Below are 19353 nucleotides of genomic sequence, written 5' to 3' on the forward strand. Positions count from 1 at the left end.
AAACCTGTCTTACTTTCCTCAGAAAGTATTTTCCCCTCCAAAGCTCAGATAGATATGAGTTCAGCTTGAAAAGAGGATCAAATTCATTTTCTTTCCTTCCATGCTGGGCCAGAGGGGAAGAAAACACCCCACAAACCTCATTAAAATAAGCATGCGGATTTCACAACTCATGTATGAGGAATGGGCAGCGCTCCACCAGCCTGTTTATGCATCGCTGAAAAACGAAAACGTAGCGGCTGTGATGTCTAGAAACATGAAAGATGCTTTCTGGGGAAAGACACAGGTGTAGGACATCGCTGCTTAATGTACTTCATATGATTTTATGACCACCCGTGCTCAATTGTGAAAATACCAGTGTACATGCTTGGTTTTTTTATTTTTGCTCTAACTTTTAGTTTTTACTATATATATTTAGCTCTTCAAACTCCATTATACTGCTCACTAACTTTTAGGGTAGGGCATTAAGTAAAGATTTGGCCCCCACAGGTTGTCATATGATTTCATAATAAATCCAATAAATTGGATATAAATCCAATGAAGTCTTTGTGAAATCTGATTGGGTGGCCAAACAGGAATGTCAGAACAAATTACATTCTAAAAAAATTGGAAAAAGAAATCTTGAAATGTGAATTTCAAGAAAAAATGTGAATGCACTTCCCAGTAACTCATTATAGCAAAGAGTGTATGCCACAATTTACATATGAACAATCTTCCCTCATTATCCTTACTTAGGTTAATAGAATTTCCCATTGACCTGTTGTCATTTAACAGTCTTGAGTCAAAGCTAATTAGGCGTGCACTCAGAATAATGTTCTTAATAGGGCAATTTCTTTCTCTTACATGTCTCACAGGTATGAGCAGAGATCTAAGACAACTTATTAAATAAGTTCAGGAAACTAGAAACCATGTTGAGGGCCAGGATTGGAACATTATTGTATGTATTCTTTCTAACCCTACCTTTGTCTTGTCTGTTTTATTGCAGCAATAATTTCACTGAACATAACACTGAGTTTTATTAGTAAAACCAACAGGTACCCCAACTAGGAACAAGACCAAAGGGCTGTAGTAAGCCTGTAGTCCTCCTCACAGTCTAACATGCTGACACGCTCTAGCCCACACCCACAAACACACACATGTAGCCTATCAGCCCTAATCACTCTCACCCTCCAGCCAATCGGAGGACACCTCCAACAGCCACGCCACCAATCACGACACACATCCACGTCCACTTACTGAACCTCATTACACCCCACCTACTTAAGCCCACAAGATCATCCAATCAGTGCTTCTCCACTGGAACTTCTCCAACCTGAGTATAGATCTCGCCTTCCTGCAGACTCTCAACGCCTTTGTCACCCTTTCGGTTTATGTCCTCATTTTTCTTTTACATGTTGCCCTCAGTTCACTCCTCTTGTTTCTTTGTTACTTTCTTCATAAACATTTTTTATGGGTTTGATCTGACTTGCTGCCTCACTCAAAATGTCAAATATGTGCAGTATTCTCATTTACACAATATATTCTCTATATCCCTAACAGTATTGCTATGACCAAATTTACCACAGAATAATTTATGTGCATAAGACAGAAATTTGTGCTACAGTGATTTTAGCTCCTGTATCTCACTTGGTAAAGCAGGCAGAGAAATGTGCTCACAACACCATTTTCCAATCCAAGGGCCAATGTTTCCCCAATGAACACATTTACTGGCATACTGATAAATATGTCACTCTGCCTATAAAGATAAAGTGCTGATTAGATAGTTAACACTGTGTATTTCTAATAAAATATACCAAAAGTTGGTTAAAGTAGTGTATAGTATACTGCAATACAGTGTGTCAATCTTGAAGCATAATCCACAGTGCCAAACAGATCTACGTAATTTGATGTAATTTAACTGCCCCCCCAAGCATTCAGGGTAGTGGAAGAAAAAAAGATCCTCTTTGTGTGAAAGTGATGAAATGCTCAATCATCCTGCTAACTGAGCCACAACCATCCCATTGATTTATCTATCGTCACATTTGCACACACAGTGTCACCACGACCCGTAGTGTACACTGTTCTCACACAGAAGGGTGTTTTGCATGTTAAAGGAATAGGGGCGTAGTGAGTCATCTCTTTCATGTACTGAATGTGGCTGACTTTAGGGTTCTTAAAGAATTAATTGTGACTCATTTTCAAGGCTGTTTTTAATTAACAAAGGCTTAAAATTATTTCTCAAACTATTTACTGATAGTGTAAAATACCTGATATCAGTTAACGAGCCTTTTGAACCTGTCTGTGGCCTTAATGTAATGCTCCTTTGCTGATAACATTAATTACTTTCCCGGACAAGCGTTACTATGACAGGAATTAATATTTAAACAGCTGAGTTTCCTGTGACCACACCAGTGCATAAATATTCACATAGGCCTACATCACTTTGTAAAGTCTGCCACGGAGAGTTTGGGTCCCCGTCTAGTGGAACGGTGTAGGTGAAGCAAAAAATAACGTTGCAATATCCGAAGCGAAGAGCCTTCATAGAGATCAGCCTCGCCGCTCCTTCGCCGTTAGCTTATCTATTATTCATCCTCTATTTTGGAGTCGGAGAACAGGAGAGCTAGATGACCATTATTGTAGCATTCCAAGCATGGAGTCCTAAATCATGGCAAAAAAAGTTCAAATATGTCTATAACGGTTCAGTGGGCCATGTTGTAAATTATGTATAAGCAGGTAGGTAGAGGTGAGAAGCGACGTCGTCTGTTTCCTCGTCCGTCACGTCGCCGTCGAGGTGTGTGTTGCGAAGCAGCAAAGTGGTCGTGCCTGACTCGCTTGACTTTTTTCCCAGTTATGGTCCTCGTACACGAAGTAGCAATATGGGGGGTGGGGGGTCGTAATTGAGGGTGAGAATGAGGCAGATGGAGCAGCATCTTGCCCTTGAGCCCTGCCATCTGTGTGGTGAGATACTTTGTCCAGTGTGGTAGTGCGGGTCGTGTGCAGCAGGGCTCCAATGCAGGTTCAAGTGGAATTTTCCGTACCTTAGCTTCAAAGGTTGTCACTTTTATTCTGGCTGCCATAAAAAATATAGGGAATATTCACAAGACTCATGTCCAACCGACTACAGTTTGGCTGAGCTATGACCTCGCTGGCAGTGTTTAAATATCTTCAGTGTCATTTCAACCTGGCTTAACTTTCACTGAATGGCGTTGAATGCAGCATGAATTTCATGCATGTTGTCTTCTTGCTATGGCCCAGACACCATTCTTTCCAACTGTACATTTTAAATGTTCTTATTTTTCTTTTTATAGGTGAACCGCGCAAGTTTGACCCAACCTTCAGAGGACCTATTCATAACAGGTAAAGGAACTGTGCTTGTCATATTAAAATGCTATGGACTATGATTTGAAATGATAGGATGGTTTTATGTTATTGTGGTTTGAATGCAGCTCAAACATACGCGGTCACCATGGAGATACACTTTACTCTTGATTATACTGTGATCACAGAAATAATCACAGATTACTTCATTGGCGTGTACAAAGTTTGTGCATGAAATCATATTTGTAAAGACTCTAAAAAGATCCATATACATATAAAGCTAAATCACAAGCAAATATGCTAAGCATTTATCTCTCTGGAGGAAGAATTTGGCTCACACGACAAGTTAGTAATGGGTAAAAGCTGGTTTCTCTACACCTGTCATAACCGGGCCACGGACAAGTAGCCGTTGGCCTTGACCATGAGACTGTGAAACAGCCAAAGTAGGCCAGCCAGCAAATGGAGTTTCAGTAACCCAGGTAGAGTGATGGTGGGACGTTAAATAAGGCAAGAGAGGCAGCTCACGCCAGGATTTGTGGCCGACAGAGAAGCAGAACTAGGGGGAGCAGTGGAGGGGCAGATAGGGTCATTTATCCATACCAAAAGGGCAAACCTCAGTTGTTATTACCATCATGGAGTTTGTAACCTCATGACAATGAATAATTCTGGACTGGTCTGCGATGGAATCGAAACTGATTTACGTAAAGTTTGGCATGAAGCACATGCTCTATGAATGTATGTAGGACTTTAGGCAGGAAGCAGTCCAGCAGTAACTTGGATCCAGATAATATAAGTGTGTTGTAATGTGATTTAGTGCATGTTAAGCCATTAGATTCATTGGGAAAGAAAATGTCTCTGAATCTTGTGGTACGAGTACTAATTGTTCTACACTGTTTCTCAAATGGAAGAAGGGAGAGCAGTTTGTGAGGAACTGACTGAGGTCCTTCAACGCGCAGTGTGTCTTCCTGAGGGAGAGGCCATGGTGAATATCCAGCACTGTGGGGAGTTGTGATTCTGTCTTCGCCAATCCTAGGTGTTGGCCTGCTGCCCTGCCAGGACCTTACACAGCCTGTGAGGACAGACTCCACAGAGTACCTGTAGAAGGTGGTGAGCACTGCATGTGGACATGTTTACTGCAGCCTCATAAAGAACAGGTGTCGATAAGGTTTGAGGCCAGCGTTGATGGTGACCCCTAGGAATCTGACACTGCCGATGACCTCCAGAGCATCCTCTCTGATGTCGATGGGGGAGTGGTCTGGCTCCTTAAGTTCATGACCAGCTCTTAGTTCTTCTTGAGATTGCAGAACAGGTTATTCTAATGGCACTAGTCTAGCAAGATCTTGACCTCCTCTGTGTAAACCATCTTGTCACTATTGTAGATCAGGCCCACAATTGAAGTGTCATCAGCATATATTACAATGATTTTGGAGCCGCTATGCCCTGTGGGATGCTACAGCTGACAATCATTATGGATGAGATAACGCTCATCAAACCCATCATCTGGATGCAAAGCGTCATACTGAGTCCTACACAGCAAAACCACCGATGTTAACATTCACAGAGTTCAGTTCAACTTGGGAAAACAGCATGTGTCCACACACACCAGTGTTAAAAATACACCTACACCAGTATTATATTCTTAACATTAAATCTGATTGATTGATTGATTGATTAAATCTGTGAATTTAACACTGCGTAAAAAATGAAAATTAACACTACATGTTGGAGAAAAACTCGATTGACTAGAATTTTAACTCAGATTTTTTACCACTTTTGGGAGTAGATGCTAAAATAAAATTACAGTAGTTTTTAAAATTATGTTGTGATGTAGACGAGATGTGAGTGTACAGAGCACAAGAGGGGTTATGTAATGTAAAGCAAATGTGAAAGAGTGAATGTGAGAAGCAGTTAGTGGATCTTCAGCTAATTGACAAGCAGTGTGTGACATCTAGGAGTCAACAGGGAAATAACTACTGCTGTCAAATTTTAACTGTAATGTTCACCTTTTGTTATGTTATATAAATGTTAAATACACATCCCAGGAAATAATTAAATTACATTTAATCTAAATAAATCACTCTAAAGAAATCTATTGCCTCTTCACTCGACATGGCATTCTTGATCTAATGGCATTCCAGCATGAATTTTCTCCCATGAAGTAGGAGGGACATAAACAGACACATTCAACACTTCACAACTTGTGTGTAGCCCATGGAAATGGCCCTAGTTTTTAAGATGGTATCTCATCAGTGCGTGTAGTCCTGTGAGGAACATGACATGACGGGTAACTAATAGAGTAATCTCTGCACCTGAGTAGTGAGGCAGTCTATCTAATTAATAATATTGCTTTTGGTTGCAATGTACATGGCCAACACGAGGCACTTCAACCTAGCTGTGTAGTGTTCTGTATACAGAGTTTGGCCATTGCGTGAAGTGATTGTCCATCAACCTGTCAGATAAATGGGGAGTATGAGAATTGAGGAGAGACGAGAGAGCGACTTTGTCGCTATATTTAGCGACTTTTTAAAAAGCGACTAGCGACAAATCTACCGACTTTTTGTGGTGTTACTCGAGACTTTTGGAGACTTTGAGATGAACACACATGCTCTTCAGTTTCTGTCCTCAGCGAGCAGCGGGTGCTGCTGTGAGCCCCGTCCCACAACACTCACAGTGCGGTCTCACAGTCAGACCCACACTGCACCATGTCCAGTCACTCGCCTCATTCACCACGAAGCCTGTCACTCACCTCGTCCACTGTCTGCGCCTCTTTGTGACAAGCTAAACATCAAGTCCGGATAAAGGAGCAGGTTTGAATGTAGCATGAGAAGCGACTGTTAACCTGTTTTCTGCCTGAAATTACACACCCAAATCTTGCAGCTTTCTAATCAAGCAGTACATAGACTAGAAGTAATTTCATGATGTATTTGTATTTGTACTTAAGTTTTCCATAAGAAAAAACTTTTATATACAGACATGTTTGTTCTATGGACAAAATATGATTAAACCATTTTTTTTAAATTAGGCACTTTTCTAAACTTTATTTAATTTTTTTTATTTTAGTGTCCAGAAACTCAAGAGTTAATGTCCATGAACACTTTTTGCTTTGGAATCTTGTAACCAGGGGTCTACTTTCACCATGCAAAATTTGGAATTGATTTAAAGTTATTCAACCCGCATAGGCAGTGAACAAATGGTTTCTCCAAGTGTTCTTTGGGGAGTCCAATGGCCCCCAACCTCTCCAAAATGTAAAAGAGCCTAACTATAGAAATAAATTTGTATATATTTTCATTCTAATGTCTATCCAGGAGTAGAAACCGCTAAATAACACAGAAAAGCATGAGATAAAGGTTTCACATTTGTTTGTTTTTTTTTTTTTTTAAGTCACACCATTATAACTATTTACAATTATGAATGTAATATATTCGTTATATAATATTCAGTGGTTCTCATGCCATTGCTGGAAACAGTTGCACACTGGCAAAAAGCACAATGGCACGTTGTATTTTCTGCAGTACACAGGGGTCTTCATTTGCCGTCCTGCCTCTTTGCATTGCTCACACTTCTTCCTTGTAGACATGTTGTGCATTCAGAGATGTTCTTCTGTATGTCTTGGTTGTAAACGACATTTGAGTTACTGTTGCCGTAACTCAGTCTGTCCATTCTCCTCTGACCTCTGTCATCAACAAGGCATTTACGCCTACAGAACTGCCACTCACTGGATATTTTCTCTTTTTCGGGCCGTTCTCTGTAAACCCTAGAGATGGTTATGTGTGAAAATCCCAGTAGGTCAGCAGTTTCTGCCACATTCAAAGTCACTTAAATCACATTTCTTCCTCATTCTGATGCTTGGTTTGAACTGCAGCAGATTGTATTGGCCATGTCTACATGCCTAAATGCGTTGAGTTGCTGCCATGTGATTGGCTGATTTGACATTTGCGTTAATGAGCGGTTCAACAGGTGTACCTAATAAAATGGCCGGTGAATATATACAATAAGTGATATGAGACCATAAAACTCATTGACCGAAACAGATGTCCATTTGAGCTATTAAATTATATTAAATACTCCCCTATTTTGGCAAGGGCTACATGTGCTTCTGTTCAAATTTCATGCATGACATGTAAGAGTGAACAATTATCCCATGTATTTGTTGGATAATGAACCATTAAATGCTTAGGAATCATATTTTGTTTTGGACAGAGACTTCAACAGTTTATGATGAACAGATGGAAAATGTTTCAGACAGCACGTCATACCACGGGTTACAGTTGGTGAACACGATTCACAATTTGATTCAAAAGAAGAATCAAATACCAAAAGTCCAGTTAATACCTTTTTCTGTTCATTACATCTCCAAATGTCAAGGGAGTGTTATCAAGAGTCACCATGCCTGAATAGCTTGTGAATACCGAGGTCAGGATCTTTGCTTTCTTCATCCATTTTCAGTCCGTTTGGTCCTTTTTTCCGTGTCTATTATTGAAACTCTTGATCCTTACAGACGGTGTTCCAAGTTATGAAATTCTCATATTGCACAGATCTTTCTAATAAATCATTTATTATCTACCTCGTAGGTGTCTGAAACATGAAGAAAAAATGAAGTGATTTGAACAAACAGTACCTCTTAACACCAAATTTTGAGACCAACGGATTCTGATGAGATAAAAAAAAAACGTGAGAGACATAAGAGTAGTAGGCCTAGTAATAAACTTTAGTTTAAGTGATACTTTAATAGTTTAAGATGAAACGCAGACATGAATCACTGAGTCTGGTCACATAATTTGAGCCAAAGTACAAGGACTTTTTCTCCTCTTTTCAGTATCATTTGTCACAGTGATTTGAAAAATAGTTCAAATTGTTTACTTTCATAATACATTGTTTTTGTTACACATGCTCAAGTGACAGCAGCCTTGTGGGCTGGCCCACATGACCAACTATCATCTACTTTGCTGATTAAATACAATGAGTGAGTGTGCTTTACTTTAATGTTTATATTTAACCAAATATAATCTTTTCATAATAAGTAATGCAATTTTACACAGTAGAATATGCCAGGCCTAGGAAAGAAATTCATTTAATCACTTAAAATCCTTTAATCCTCTACAGGAACTTCACGACAAACAACTTGAACTCATTTGCAACGTAATTTCAGTCATTATGTGTACATGTTGATAGATTCATCACATGTGTAGCTACTGGTGGTGTATTAAAGTGTGTTGGGGCTCCAAAAATCTTAGGGGCCCTCTTGTAAATGATCCTTTTTTTTACCAACCAACAAATTTCAGAAGGACCCTAAAAGTCATAGGGCCCATAGGCCTGTGCCTACTCTATTTGGTAATCTGGAACTGGTAGCCGGGTGTAATCCCGCATCATTATCTAAGCTGTAGCTGGTACCATCTAAGTTAGCCTAGACTGCAGCTGAGCTATGGCAGGAGATCTCCAACTTGGGTGTACATAAAATATGCTATTTTAAAACTCTAAGAACTTGAAGAAGTTTTAGTTTTATTTTCCTTACCTTGCACATCTCTTTTCCCGTCACAAGTGAGCAAGACGAAAATGGTGCCAGATCGAGTTTGAAGAAGGAACTGAAATTGAAGCTTGGGGGCATAGCACTGTTTTACACCACAATGTGTCAAATCAGAGATGCTGATCGGTATACCTGCTTTTCTACACCAACACTGAGTCAGGAGAATGGCGGAAAGTGTCTGATTGGAGTCAAAACAACACAACTCTGATTTCACTGTGCAGAGGCAGGAAGTTAGTAACAACAAAAAAATATGGGACAACAGTTTTGAATGCTGGGTACTAATCTACAGGCATTAGCCTTGCATTCGTCTAAGTGTTACACAGGTATTATGAGGGTTGTTAAGGGACAAGACATGTGTAGCCCCGTTGTGGTCATACGCAAGCTGTGTGGAGCTCACTGTATTCAGAATAATATCCCAGACCTTTCAAAGCACTTCCCTGTAATATGAGTGAGTGCAACTGGATGATAATGATTATGCCATTCTGAATTAGACAACGACCATGTTCTTAAATCATGTTTTCTTACTTTTAAAGATACTGTGAAAACAGTATCTGTTATATAATAACATTATATATATATATATATATATATATATATATATATATATATATATATATATATATATGTTGTTAATGTTTGCCTCTACTCTCAGCCCATTTGGACTCTTACAGACTGCTAACATTTGTTCTCATACAGCCAGTTTACCTCTTTTTTTGTATGCTGCATGTGTAGAAATAAAATCTTATAGGGGTTATTGTTAGCTCTTAGTGTGGGCGCTTCTTGTTAGCGCTAGATAAACTACAGTGAAGGTGGCACCCCTCTGGGCTACCTGACTGCTCCCCAAAATAAGTTAATTTGGCTGCAATTTATGGTTCCAAAGAGCTCTATTTAGCAGCACCAAGGAGTTGAGCAAAAAACGCTGCAGGACCTCTTGGCCATTTTTCAGTGCACATTTGCGAGTCACACACTAACTCAAATGTGTGAGATTCCTTTGTGGATATAAATGCGGAGATTAATTATTATAGTGTGAAGATTCATAGGTAATTAATGGGCTCTGTGCTACAATGTAATTACATGTCAAGAAAGCCTAAGCAAAAGACTTTCCCCCAAAATGTCTGTTCCTCACATTTTAGCTTCAATCAAAGTAAATTAGGGATGAATAATTCCCCAGCAGGGACTTGAATGCCTTGGTCATTTAAATTCTTTCTCAGTCCCTCGAAGACTCCCTTGAAGTGGAAAGAGAGAGATGGAAGAGATTACCTCTTGGTAGCAGGAGATGTAATTATAGATCCACTAGAAACAGCACACCAGTTATGTAGCTTCTGCAGTTTCTTTTCTCTCTCTCTCTCTCTCTCTCTCTCTCTCTCTCTCTCTCTCTCTCCCAGGAGCTAGAAACAAAAGACTCCTAAAGACTGGAAGGAGGAATATAATGGAATATTTTTATATTTTGTTATGGTTATTATCATCATCATCATTATTATTATTACTTCCTGTATTGAGTGATAGTTGCATTGTTTTGTTTTTATGTGGGCTTCACTGTATTTTCAGTGAATTTGTATTTTATTTGCTCCAAAAGTTAAATCTATATTTCAACACTCCTGGTGAACTTAGTTGGCTTCTGAAGCTATTGATTCTTTCTTGTCATGGCCAACTGCTGGCTGTAGGTTTCATTCTGACATGGTTAAGTGTGCCCTAGAATGCAGTCATTCAATACTTATAAATTGTTCACTGGTATCTGTATACAGGGTGTGTGATTTTTGTAGAAGCGGAATATGCTAAGATGAGGTTTTACAGACACGTGTTCAATCCTATGATTTAGCCCAAGAATTAAAGAAGCTGGCTCATTTAAGTATGCAAACATACATATATTGGATCGAGAATCAAAGGATGTTTCTATTCTCAAACAAAACAGATTGACAGGTTGAAAAGATGTCTCATGACATAATTTCCACTTCAGTGGTGGAGAAACTGACATTAGCTAGAAGGAGCAAGTTATCTAGCTATAGGTCAAGATTAGATATCTAAAGCAACTAGTTAGCTTCTTAGTTATATCTTGCTGATACATTTTACCTTAATTTAAAGGGATTGACAAATGTATATCTTTTGTTGTAGAGTTATATGACATGAGCTATGTATTTTGAATGAGACAGGGAAAATATTTAACCTCCATGTAAATAATCTAGATTCTCTCTAGACCTAGCCATGCTCACTACCTAGCTAATATTACATATCCTAGCTAACATAACCTGCTTTTCAGCTTGACAAAACCACAATGTAAATTAAAAACCATGGAGCCTATTTCTATGAATGGCACACAGGCAGGAAAACAAGTACTAGTTCATCTCACTTGCTTTTCAATTTGACAACACAAAATAAACTTGTTAGATTAATATGAAGCATTCAATGTAAGACGTGGCTTCAACTGACAAAAAGTGAACAAAATCTGATATTTGATAAAAGTCTCATATTTACAGTCTGGCCTGTGAGGCCAATAAATTTAAATATGAACCTCAATCATTTTGAGGTTCATATTTATTTTCATGGCTATTTTAAATTACAATTTGAAACCCTGCCTGAAATCCTTAAGTGCTTAAAACAGATTCCTAACAGACATCACCAAATTGTTTTCCTAAGGGAAAAAAATGTTCAAAAACCAACCAAACTGGCTGATGATTTCTTGCAGAGAATAATCTGGCCTTGGCCCTTCCAGTGAGTACCCGGACTAATGGCCCACTGCTTTGAGTACTCAGCACAGCTTCAATATAATGGCACAAGGAGAGAGACTCAATGCACCCCCAAATCTACGGATGTAGACACAGATGCATTATAATTCTGAAGTTCAGGCACCATACACGTCTTGTTCATGAGCGCTGTCCCACTGGAGCCTTTTTATGTTTTCTACCAGGATAAAAATAAATGAAACTATCGATTTAGACAAAAATTGGCTAAATCCATTTACTGCTGAATTATTTCGCTTAGCAGCAGTGGCTGATCTAGGGGTGGGACCATGGGGGCATTTGATTTAACAGCGAAAAAAAACACATTTTCAGTCTTGAGACTGCTGCAGTACAAACACAACCAGAGAGCCACCACGCTAATATGACCATCCCAAATATACGATGGGTGCCTCTCAATTGTGTACATCCTATCGCTAGCTACTACATACTCATCTTAATACAGTACCATACTACTGGGAGGTTAGTACACAGAATGTTTAGGTACTGCTTTATGCTAACAGGAAGTGATAGTGTTGCTATGTTAAAATCATGCAAAGCTGCAACAGGTTATATTGAGGGATACATAAAAGAAATGAATTGAAATGGTCAATAACTAGCTTTTACTATAATGTTTTGAGGTGGCAAAGGTACTCCTACAGAAGAGAGCTTCTTCATTTTGAGTGTCAGCTGAGCAACAGTAACCTAAGTTCCTCTGTGGAGGTTAGAGTTTTTATCAGTGTGTTACATATGCCAATTCTGGTGACACCATTGTTATTGCACTGGGACGGTCAGACTATGCGAACTGTAGATCTCAGCACATAAACTGGTCACAGATGTTGGCACATGATGGGACAACTCACATGAAATGCCTGTAAGCTACCTTGGGCAACATGTAAACGTAACTCATGAGTGCATTGAGGAAGACATTCCTACCATGGCTTACATTAAAAGAACTGTGTTGACAGATATCTCGGGTGCACCCAGATTCATGGTTATCTTCTGGAGAGCCCTGCACTGGACTCTCAGTTTTGATCTCCACTCCATCTTTTTTGACCAGGCTGAAGAACAAAGCAGTCCTGCACAATCAGGTATTTGTTTACTTTCCCAGTTTCTATTTGTGTCTATAATACAAACTTTTAAAATTCAGGTGTGTGAATTGTGTGTGTGTGTGTGTGTGTGTGTGTGTGTGTGTGTGTGTGTGTGTGTGTGTTAAAACACAGAGAGAGACAGAAAGGATCTAGCAATATTTTTTTATACTTGTAATTGAATACAATTAGCGTTTGCCTTTGCTGCATATGTGATGATGACAAATGAGACATGAGGCTATATTTGTCTTAAGAAATCTTCTGTCCTTGCTATTTACAGACCCAGACTGCAGAGGATACAAGTGATGGAAATGTAGGCCCTAAAATGGATCTGCCCGACACAACAACAGAGATCTGCACCAGAAGTTCTGCTTGGGCACTTTCACCAATCCAGGATTTTTTGTTAAAGCAAGAGACACTGTAAATGTTCAAACATCTCAATTTCTTAGATATGCTGATATTTTTTTTTGAAAAACATATCAGTGTCTTATGAAATAGATTGTAAGTCTTGAGAGGGTAATCATTTAGGCTAAGCCCTGAGTATAAGAAGACTCTTCTTCTTCTGATTTTGTTTACACTGATTTGCATTTTAAGATGTTGTTTAGTTACTTAAGATATGCTGAATTAGACCATTTTAAACCTCTTCTTTTTTTAAGCTCTGCTACGTTTTAATAGCAAGAGATTAAAGACTTTTATTACAGTTTCATATAAAAAACATTTTGCCCATGTTTATGCTTCTGAATTTATAATTTGCCATTTTCTTTTACTAAAATATTGAGATGCTGAATCCTGAATCGAGCATCAAAGGGTATTCAAATTGAATTATTAGCTGATTATATAATTTATAGCCTTAACAAACTACAGATTTTGGATGACTTGACTATTTACAGCGAACGACTAATGAATGAAGTATTAAAAGTCCTATTGGTTGTTATTTTTTATGTGGTTTTGTATGTCGAGAGTGTGGAAAGAAATGAGTAGTGTTATTCCCTTTTCTGGTAATAAGTATTCATATTAATAAAACCTGACAAATTAGTCATTTGTAATGTACTACTACTTTCTTTGAGTACATTTATTGTTCACGTGTCATAAATAGAATGTGTCAAAGTCAAATTTATTTTTTACAACACATGTTGTCACAAAGCAGCTTTACAATCGTATGGGTCCAGATCCCTAATGAGCAAGCCAAAGGCGACAGTGGCGAGGAAAAACTCCCTATGATGGTGGGGATTAGGAAGAAACCTCGGGAGGACCAAGACTCAAAAGGGAACCCATCCTCCATTGGGCGGCCCATTAGTTTTATTTGTTTTCCGATGGTTTTGTTTCAGGTTGTTAAGGTTCAGCTAAGCAGCTAAATGCAGTTACATTTATGGAAACCCTCTGTTGCAAACTGAAATCCACTCCTTCATACCAAGTCCATCAATCTTTAACCAAAGCACTGCAAACAGTGAAGTTCTTTCTAATCCATGATATGTAGCATTTACAGTCTATGTAGCATTTACTCTATAGTCTTACATATGTAGCTTTATTAAAATGCATACAGGGTAGTCCCTAAAGAGAGATACGCACTTATCTTGATTCCACGCATCGAGAGTTCCCTGGTGATATTTGCATTCGGTCTGTTCAAAGTCTAAGTCCCTCCTTGCAATATGTGCTTGATCTGAGTGTACATTGTCTAAAAACACTCCTGCATCCCTGAGCTATGACTGAATCCAGGTTTACAGTCCAGGAGATCAAGACTAAGCGCAGACTGAGATCCAGCAAGCCGACTCAGCGGAAAAGCCTTAGAACAGCAAACCGGAATTGATCCACGGCTGTGGATGTGGCAGCGAAGTCGGGTTTTAAAGGAGGAAGAAAACCCCTCTCCTGAATTATTCATCACACAACAGCTGTTTGTTAAAGCCTGCTATGTCCTTTGGGAACTGAATTCTTCTGAAGGCCTTTGGGAGAAAATCTTTCAGAAACCAAAGCCTTACATAGACTGGAGTCCCCAAAAGTGTTAGCCGCCAGTGCTCAGCGACAGCTAATGTGATTGAGTGCTACAATACTTTTGATTGACTGCAACCTTCTGGAAAATGTGATGATTTAATAAGGGATTCATTATTTATTTATAAGGATTAGGCCAAGTGACCTAGCCACACTGCCTAAGAATGTTGAGTTCATTTAATGTTTATAGTTTATTTTGTGTGATACATATGCATTAAGTTGTATGAATTTAAGGGAAGCACCTGACCAGAATAATTCATCAATTTGGGGCTTTTTGTGGATCAATATGCAGCCTTTTGAGGATCAGAAACATCCTCATAATGTAATCAACTGTGATTTATTCAGATTTCATATCCTACTGCTGGACTGACTCCCCAGCCCTGCTGCCGAACACTTTAAATGACCTCTCAGCTCTTGAAGTGTTTGCTCTGGCGTGAAGGTTGAAGGACGTGGTGTTGGGAACGAAAGGTTGCTGGTCCAACACCTCAGACAGACAGGAACCCTGGGTGTGTGGGAGGTGAGGGAGCAGTGCTCTCTCGCGGCTGAAGTGCCATTGAGCAAAGGAACTGCTGTCGCTAACTGAACACAATTAATGATAAGTGCCTCAAATGTATCTTTAACATAAAATATTATTTTATTTCAAATATACTCGAGTGTATGCTGAGAGCAATGTGTGATTCTACTTCATTATTATTAATAATATGAATATATACTTCAGCATATATAACTGAATAACTATGAATCACAAATAGTAATGGCACTCTGTAGGTGAGTTCAGGTTATACCCAGGTCTGTGCCTCTATCCCACAATCCTGCCATGCATAGAGAAATCATGGCATCATCTGGCATACCGGCAGGCAATGCAACCCCATGGTACTGTGGCAGCACCTCGGAATAGATTTGAAACCGTTGAGTTCCTTTTTTGTTATACATGCATCATTTATTTTGTCTCTGTATTAACCATTGCTAATGGTTGATACCTGGGGACGTGCATTGGACATTCCTCCTTAATAGCCCCAACAATCCCTAGGCACCATGTGTTGAGTCATTACCTACAGATCTGGCATTATTTCACTGAACAGAGCAACACATATTACGACGGGCCCACGCCATTTAACCCTGTAATTATAACTATTTAGCCATTTGTAGTCACAATGAATCCAAAGCCATACTCGGCTTTGCTCCGCTGCTGTGATCTACATATCATACACACAAAGTATTCTGGGAAGGAATATTTTGAGTTTTTTATTAAACTGATGTAATCTGTCTGCAGGCAGATGGAGTTTGGACACTAATATTCTTTCAAGAAAACATTCAAATATTCATATGTTTTATTTCATTGAATTAAAGGGGATATTTAAAAAATGAAAACATAAGTCTTTGTCCATTCTGCAGAATGAAATGGCCGTCTACTCTAAGCGTTTGCGTTTGCAGTGGCCTGGTGTGAGATACGTCGCTATAGGCCAGATGAGTGTCTCCTACACATGTTCTCCACAAAGCTGCGGAGGCAGCAGAGAGTGCTTCAAGCAGGGCTCGTCTGTGGGCGTCGGAGTGGGAGCTGTCGTACAACAGCAGAGGGAGCGATCAGAGAGGCTTCTGTTCTCGTACGGCTCACCAGAGATGGGCAGGCGGTGGCAGAACCTTCACCAGGGTGGTGACGGGCCCACGGGGAGCGGCGCTGAAGGTTAATACGCGGACGAGGATTCAGAATGTTACAGGAACTGCTCATCTACAGGGCCCATAATGTGTGTACTGACTTCAGGACTCTCTCTGTCTCTCTCTTCATCTTGTTATCTCTGTCTTCTGTGCGTCCTTATCGACAATTTGAGTTTTTGCAGCTCAGACAGCTCTATGTTACGTTATAAGCAAGGCAATAATATAGTCAAGATATGGGGAATCCTCCCCCTCAGAGTTGCCTTTGTATGCCACCAACATAGTGAGGTAAGATTCCAGTCCTGGCGGACCACGGCACCACATGGTTCTCTGAATGATCACACCAGACTCAGCTCCTTGGCTCATCACCTGAATAAGCCCTGAGTGGCCCAGAGTGGCAGTGACTGTGCAGGGAAACTCTGCATTAATAGGCTCTTTTCCAGCATGTTTGCATGTGGGATACATTTTACACTCTTCGTTGAAAAATCTTTCAGGTGTGCTGCAATGACTAGGATACACCATGTTCATTAATTCTGAGAAACCTCTGTTTAACAAATGGCTGGATGCTGGCAAGGATCATGATTTAAATTATCTGTAATTTTGTATCATTTAAAAAAAGAATTTGCATAATAATAATAATACGAAAGTATTCAGAGCTGATCAGCCATAAAACAGCATTTGACGGAATCTGTATAGCTCTCTTTTGAACAGAATCTCCTTGTATGTTGTCAAGGGATTGAAAGTGATGAAGACCTACCCTCTCGTTCTCTTACTCTTCCTCTCTCCCCTGCTCTCCACAGAGGCTGCACGGATGTGCTGTGCTGTGTGCTCTTCATCATCGTCATCCTTGGCTACGTTGCGCTGGGCACTGTGGGTGAGTGAGCACACTTGTCTGTTTGCTGTCATGTCTGAAATCATAAATTGGCTTTTCCGTGGGGAAATAAAATGGCGTTAGTTATCCTTTTCGCTTCCCACAGAGCAATAAAGCCAACTTTGGCACAATTTGGGAACCGGTATATTACATCCCAAAATGGCGTTTGAGGTGTCACATTCGGTACATCGCTACATCCAGGTACACTGAATCCCACAGCAGCAGAATAACTAAAATTATAACATTTACACTTAAGTGGGTTACTTAAGCACTATCTAAACAGCTTTGGTGTGTGGGATTCCATTACTTTGTAGACCTCCCAAAAGTAACACAGTGGCCAAGCTGCAGACTAGAACTTAGGCTGAAAACCCTTTGATCATAGAGGAGGGTAATTTTCTGCCACCCTCTCTCTCTCTCTCTCTCTCTCTCTCTCTCTCTCTCTCTGAAGGCATCCTTTCGGACTTTGTGAAGAACAGATGAAACAGCATATAACAGTGCTTAAGTACTGCAGAGATTTCTGAACAGGAGACTTCAGAGTGGGAGTCATACAGATAAAAGAGTCGGAAAACAGAGAATAACCGAGGGGGGGTGTATCTGCTCTCTGTCTGTGGGGTGTTTTGGAGTGAGTGTGTGCATTCACTGCCTGTCGCTCTGATGGAGGGGCATGAATATTTTATGTGCCTCAGCTCAGCGATGGTCTCCTCTTCTTCCCACTTTGCAGAGTGTTCTTCTCTGCAGCTAACGCTAACGCCGGATCCACTCGCTGCGCTTGCACAGTGTTTCTGGGCTTCTTAGACGAGGCCTTAATGCTAAAGCTAACTCGGCTCACCATGCCACAGCACTTCCGAGCTTCTTAAACTTAACGCTAACGCTAAAGCTAACTCCGCTCACGACAACGCACAATGCTTCTGGGGATCGCTTTTACTGCCAGAGAACTATGAGTGGGAATTATTCATGTCCCAGACATCGCTGTTTGTATCCACCAGCTGGTTCTCTGAAAAACAGATCCCTCCTGAAGGGCAAAAGGGGCGTGGCTGAGCCGTAGGCACGGAGGGCGTGTGCCCGTGCTTTGAGATGCCCCTTAAACGTGTTGCTCTCCCACCGCCAAACACCCAGGCTGTCAACACAAAAAAGGTCGGCTAAGCTGGACTACAACATTATCTCAGTGATGTTGCTTTTAACGAAGGCTGATGCGCCTGCCTATGCCACTGAGCAAAGCCATATGGAGACCACCCACTGCATTTTTAAAGTCAATTGCCTCTAATTGCTTCAGTTCTAAATTAGTGTTCCTATGTGGTGTTAATGCCCAGTCCTGAAGCCACTAGTCATTAGTAAATCTGCGAAGTGAGCCATACTGACAATGTCATCATGTACCTATAGGCAACAGGGGTGATCTAATCTTATTTCAAAATAGGGGTTCATTCTTAGCCAACAGCAGAATCTTTTCATATGCCCCCAAACAGCCCACACGTGGAGACTCTAATGGGTGGGAACCATAGCAAAATCTGTCCATACCCCTCCCTGCCAGTTAAGAATGATGTCACCAGTTTCTCCACCCACCCCCCAAACACACACGCACACACACTCGCATGCTCGCCACTCCAGTCCACCTCAGAAAGATGAAATCATCAATGACATCATCCTCCAGACACACTGTCTCGTGCTCCCTACACTAGCAGGAAGACTCGCCTTTGTTGGTGAGCACAAAGAAAACAGCACATGTCCTGTAGAATCTATCACCGCCTCAATCGCGATAAGCAGCCTTACAGCTTATCTGCATACACATATTTTAGCAAGATTAATGGGACCATAAGGTCGGGCATTGGGGGGGTGAACGATTGTCACACGGATTCTGCTGCTCTGCGTGCCTGTAACGTGACTATGGCAGTTAATCTCCACCATGTTATTTCACACCTGTTTTCTCCAAACCAATGTTGTCGTATTGGTAAGATGTTCAGGTCACATATGAAATTGCCCTTCAGTTCTAACTACAATGGTTGTGGGAGGTATTTAAGAGGTAAAGTGTTCAGTTCCATACACAGATGCAGCGTAGAACATGTGTTTATTTATAACTGTCTGTCTAGCTATATTTGTATCTGTTTAATGTGTAATGAAGTGCAGTACAGGTGAAATCTGCATTGTGATGTGCCCCGTATTAGGATTACAGACACAAAGGTAGCTTGGAAGAAAAACGCACCACCCATACGAATTAGAACGACGCTG

The 19353-nt window shown here is 40.3% G+C and overlaps 1 protein-coding gene across 2 annotated transcripts in view; it reads left to right on the forward strand.

Moving 5' to 3' along the window:
* The window catches only part of slc44a5a (solute carrier family 44 member 5a), a 63364-nt gene that overhangs the window by 26076 nt on the left and 17935 nt on the right, over positions 1-19353 (forward strand). Inside the window, exons 1-4 of one of the 2 annotated variants that reach the window (XM_076981083.1) lie at positions 3285-3333; positions 17060-17133; positions 17237-17331; positions 17579-17752. Coding sequence is in view for 1 of the 2 variants with exons in the window: in XM_076981082.1 (XP_076837197.1) it covers positions 3285-3333; positions 17060-17133 (123 nt within the window). In the remaining variant the exon portion in view is untranslated. Of the gene's footprint in view, positions 1-3284; positions 3334-17059; positions 17134-17236; positions 17332-17578; positions 17753-19353 lie in introns of those variants that run through there. The other variant, XM_076981082.1, reaches the window with a different exon arrangement.

The sequence above is a fragment of the Brachyhypopomus gauderio genome, chromosome 19 (assembly GCF_052324685.1).
Source record: "Brachyhypopomus gauderio isolate BG-103 chromosome 19, BGAUD_0.2, whole genome shotgun sequence".
Classification (NCBI taxonomy): Eukaryota; Metazoa; Chordata; class Actinopteri; order Gymnotiformes; family Hypopomidae; genus Brachyhypopomus; species Brachyhypopomus gauderio.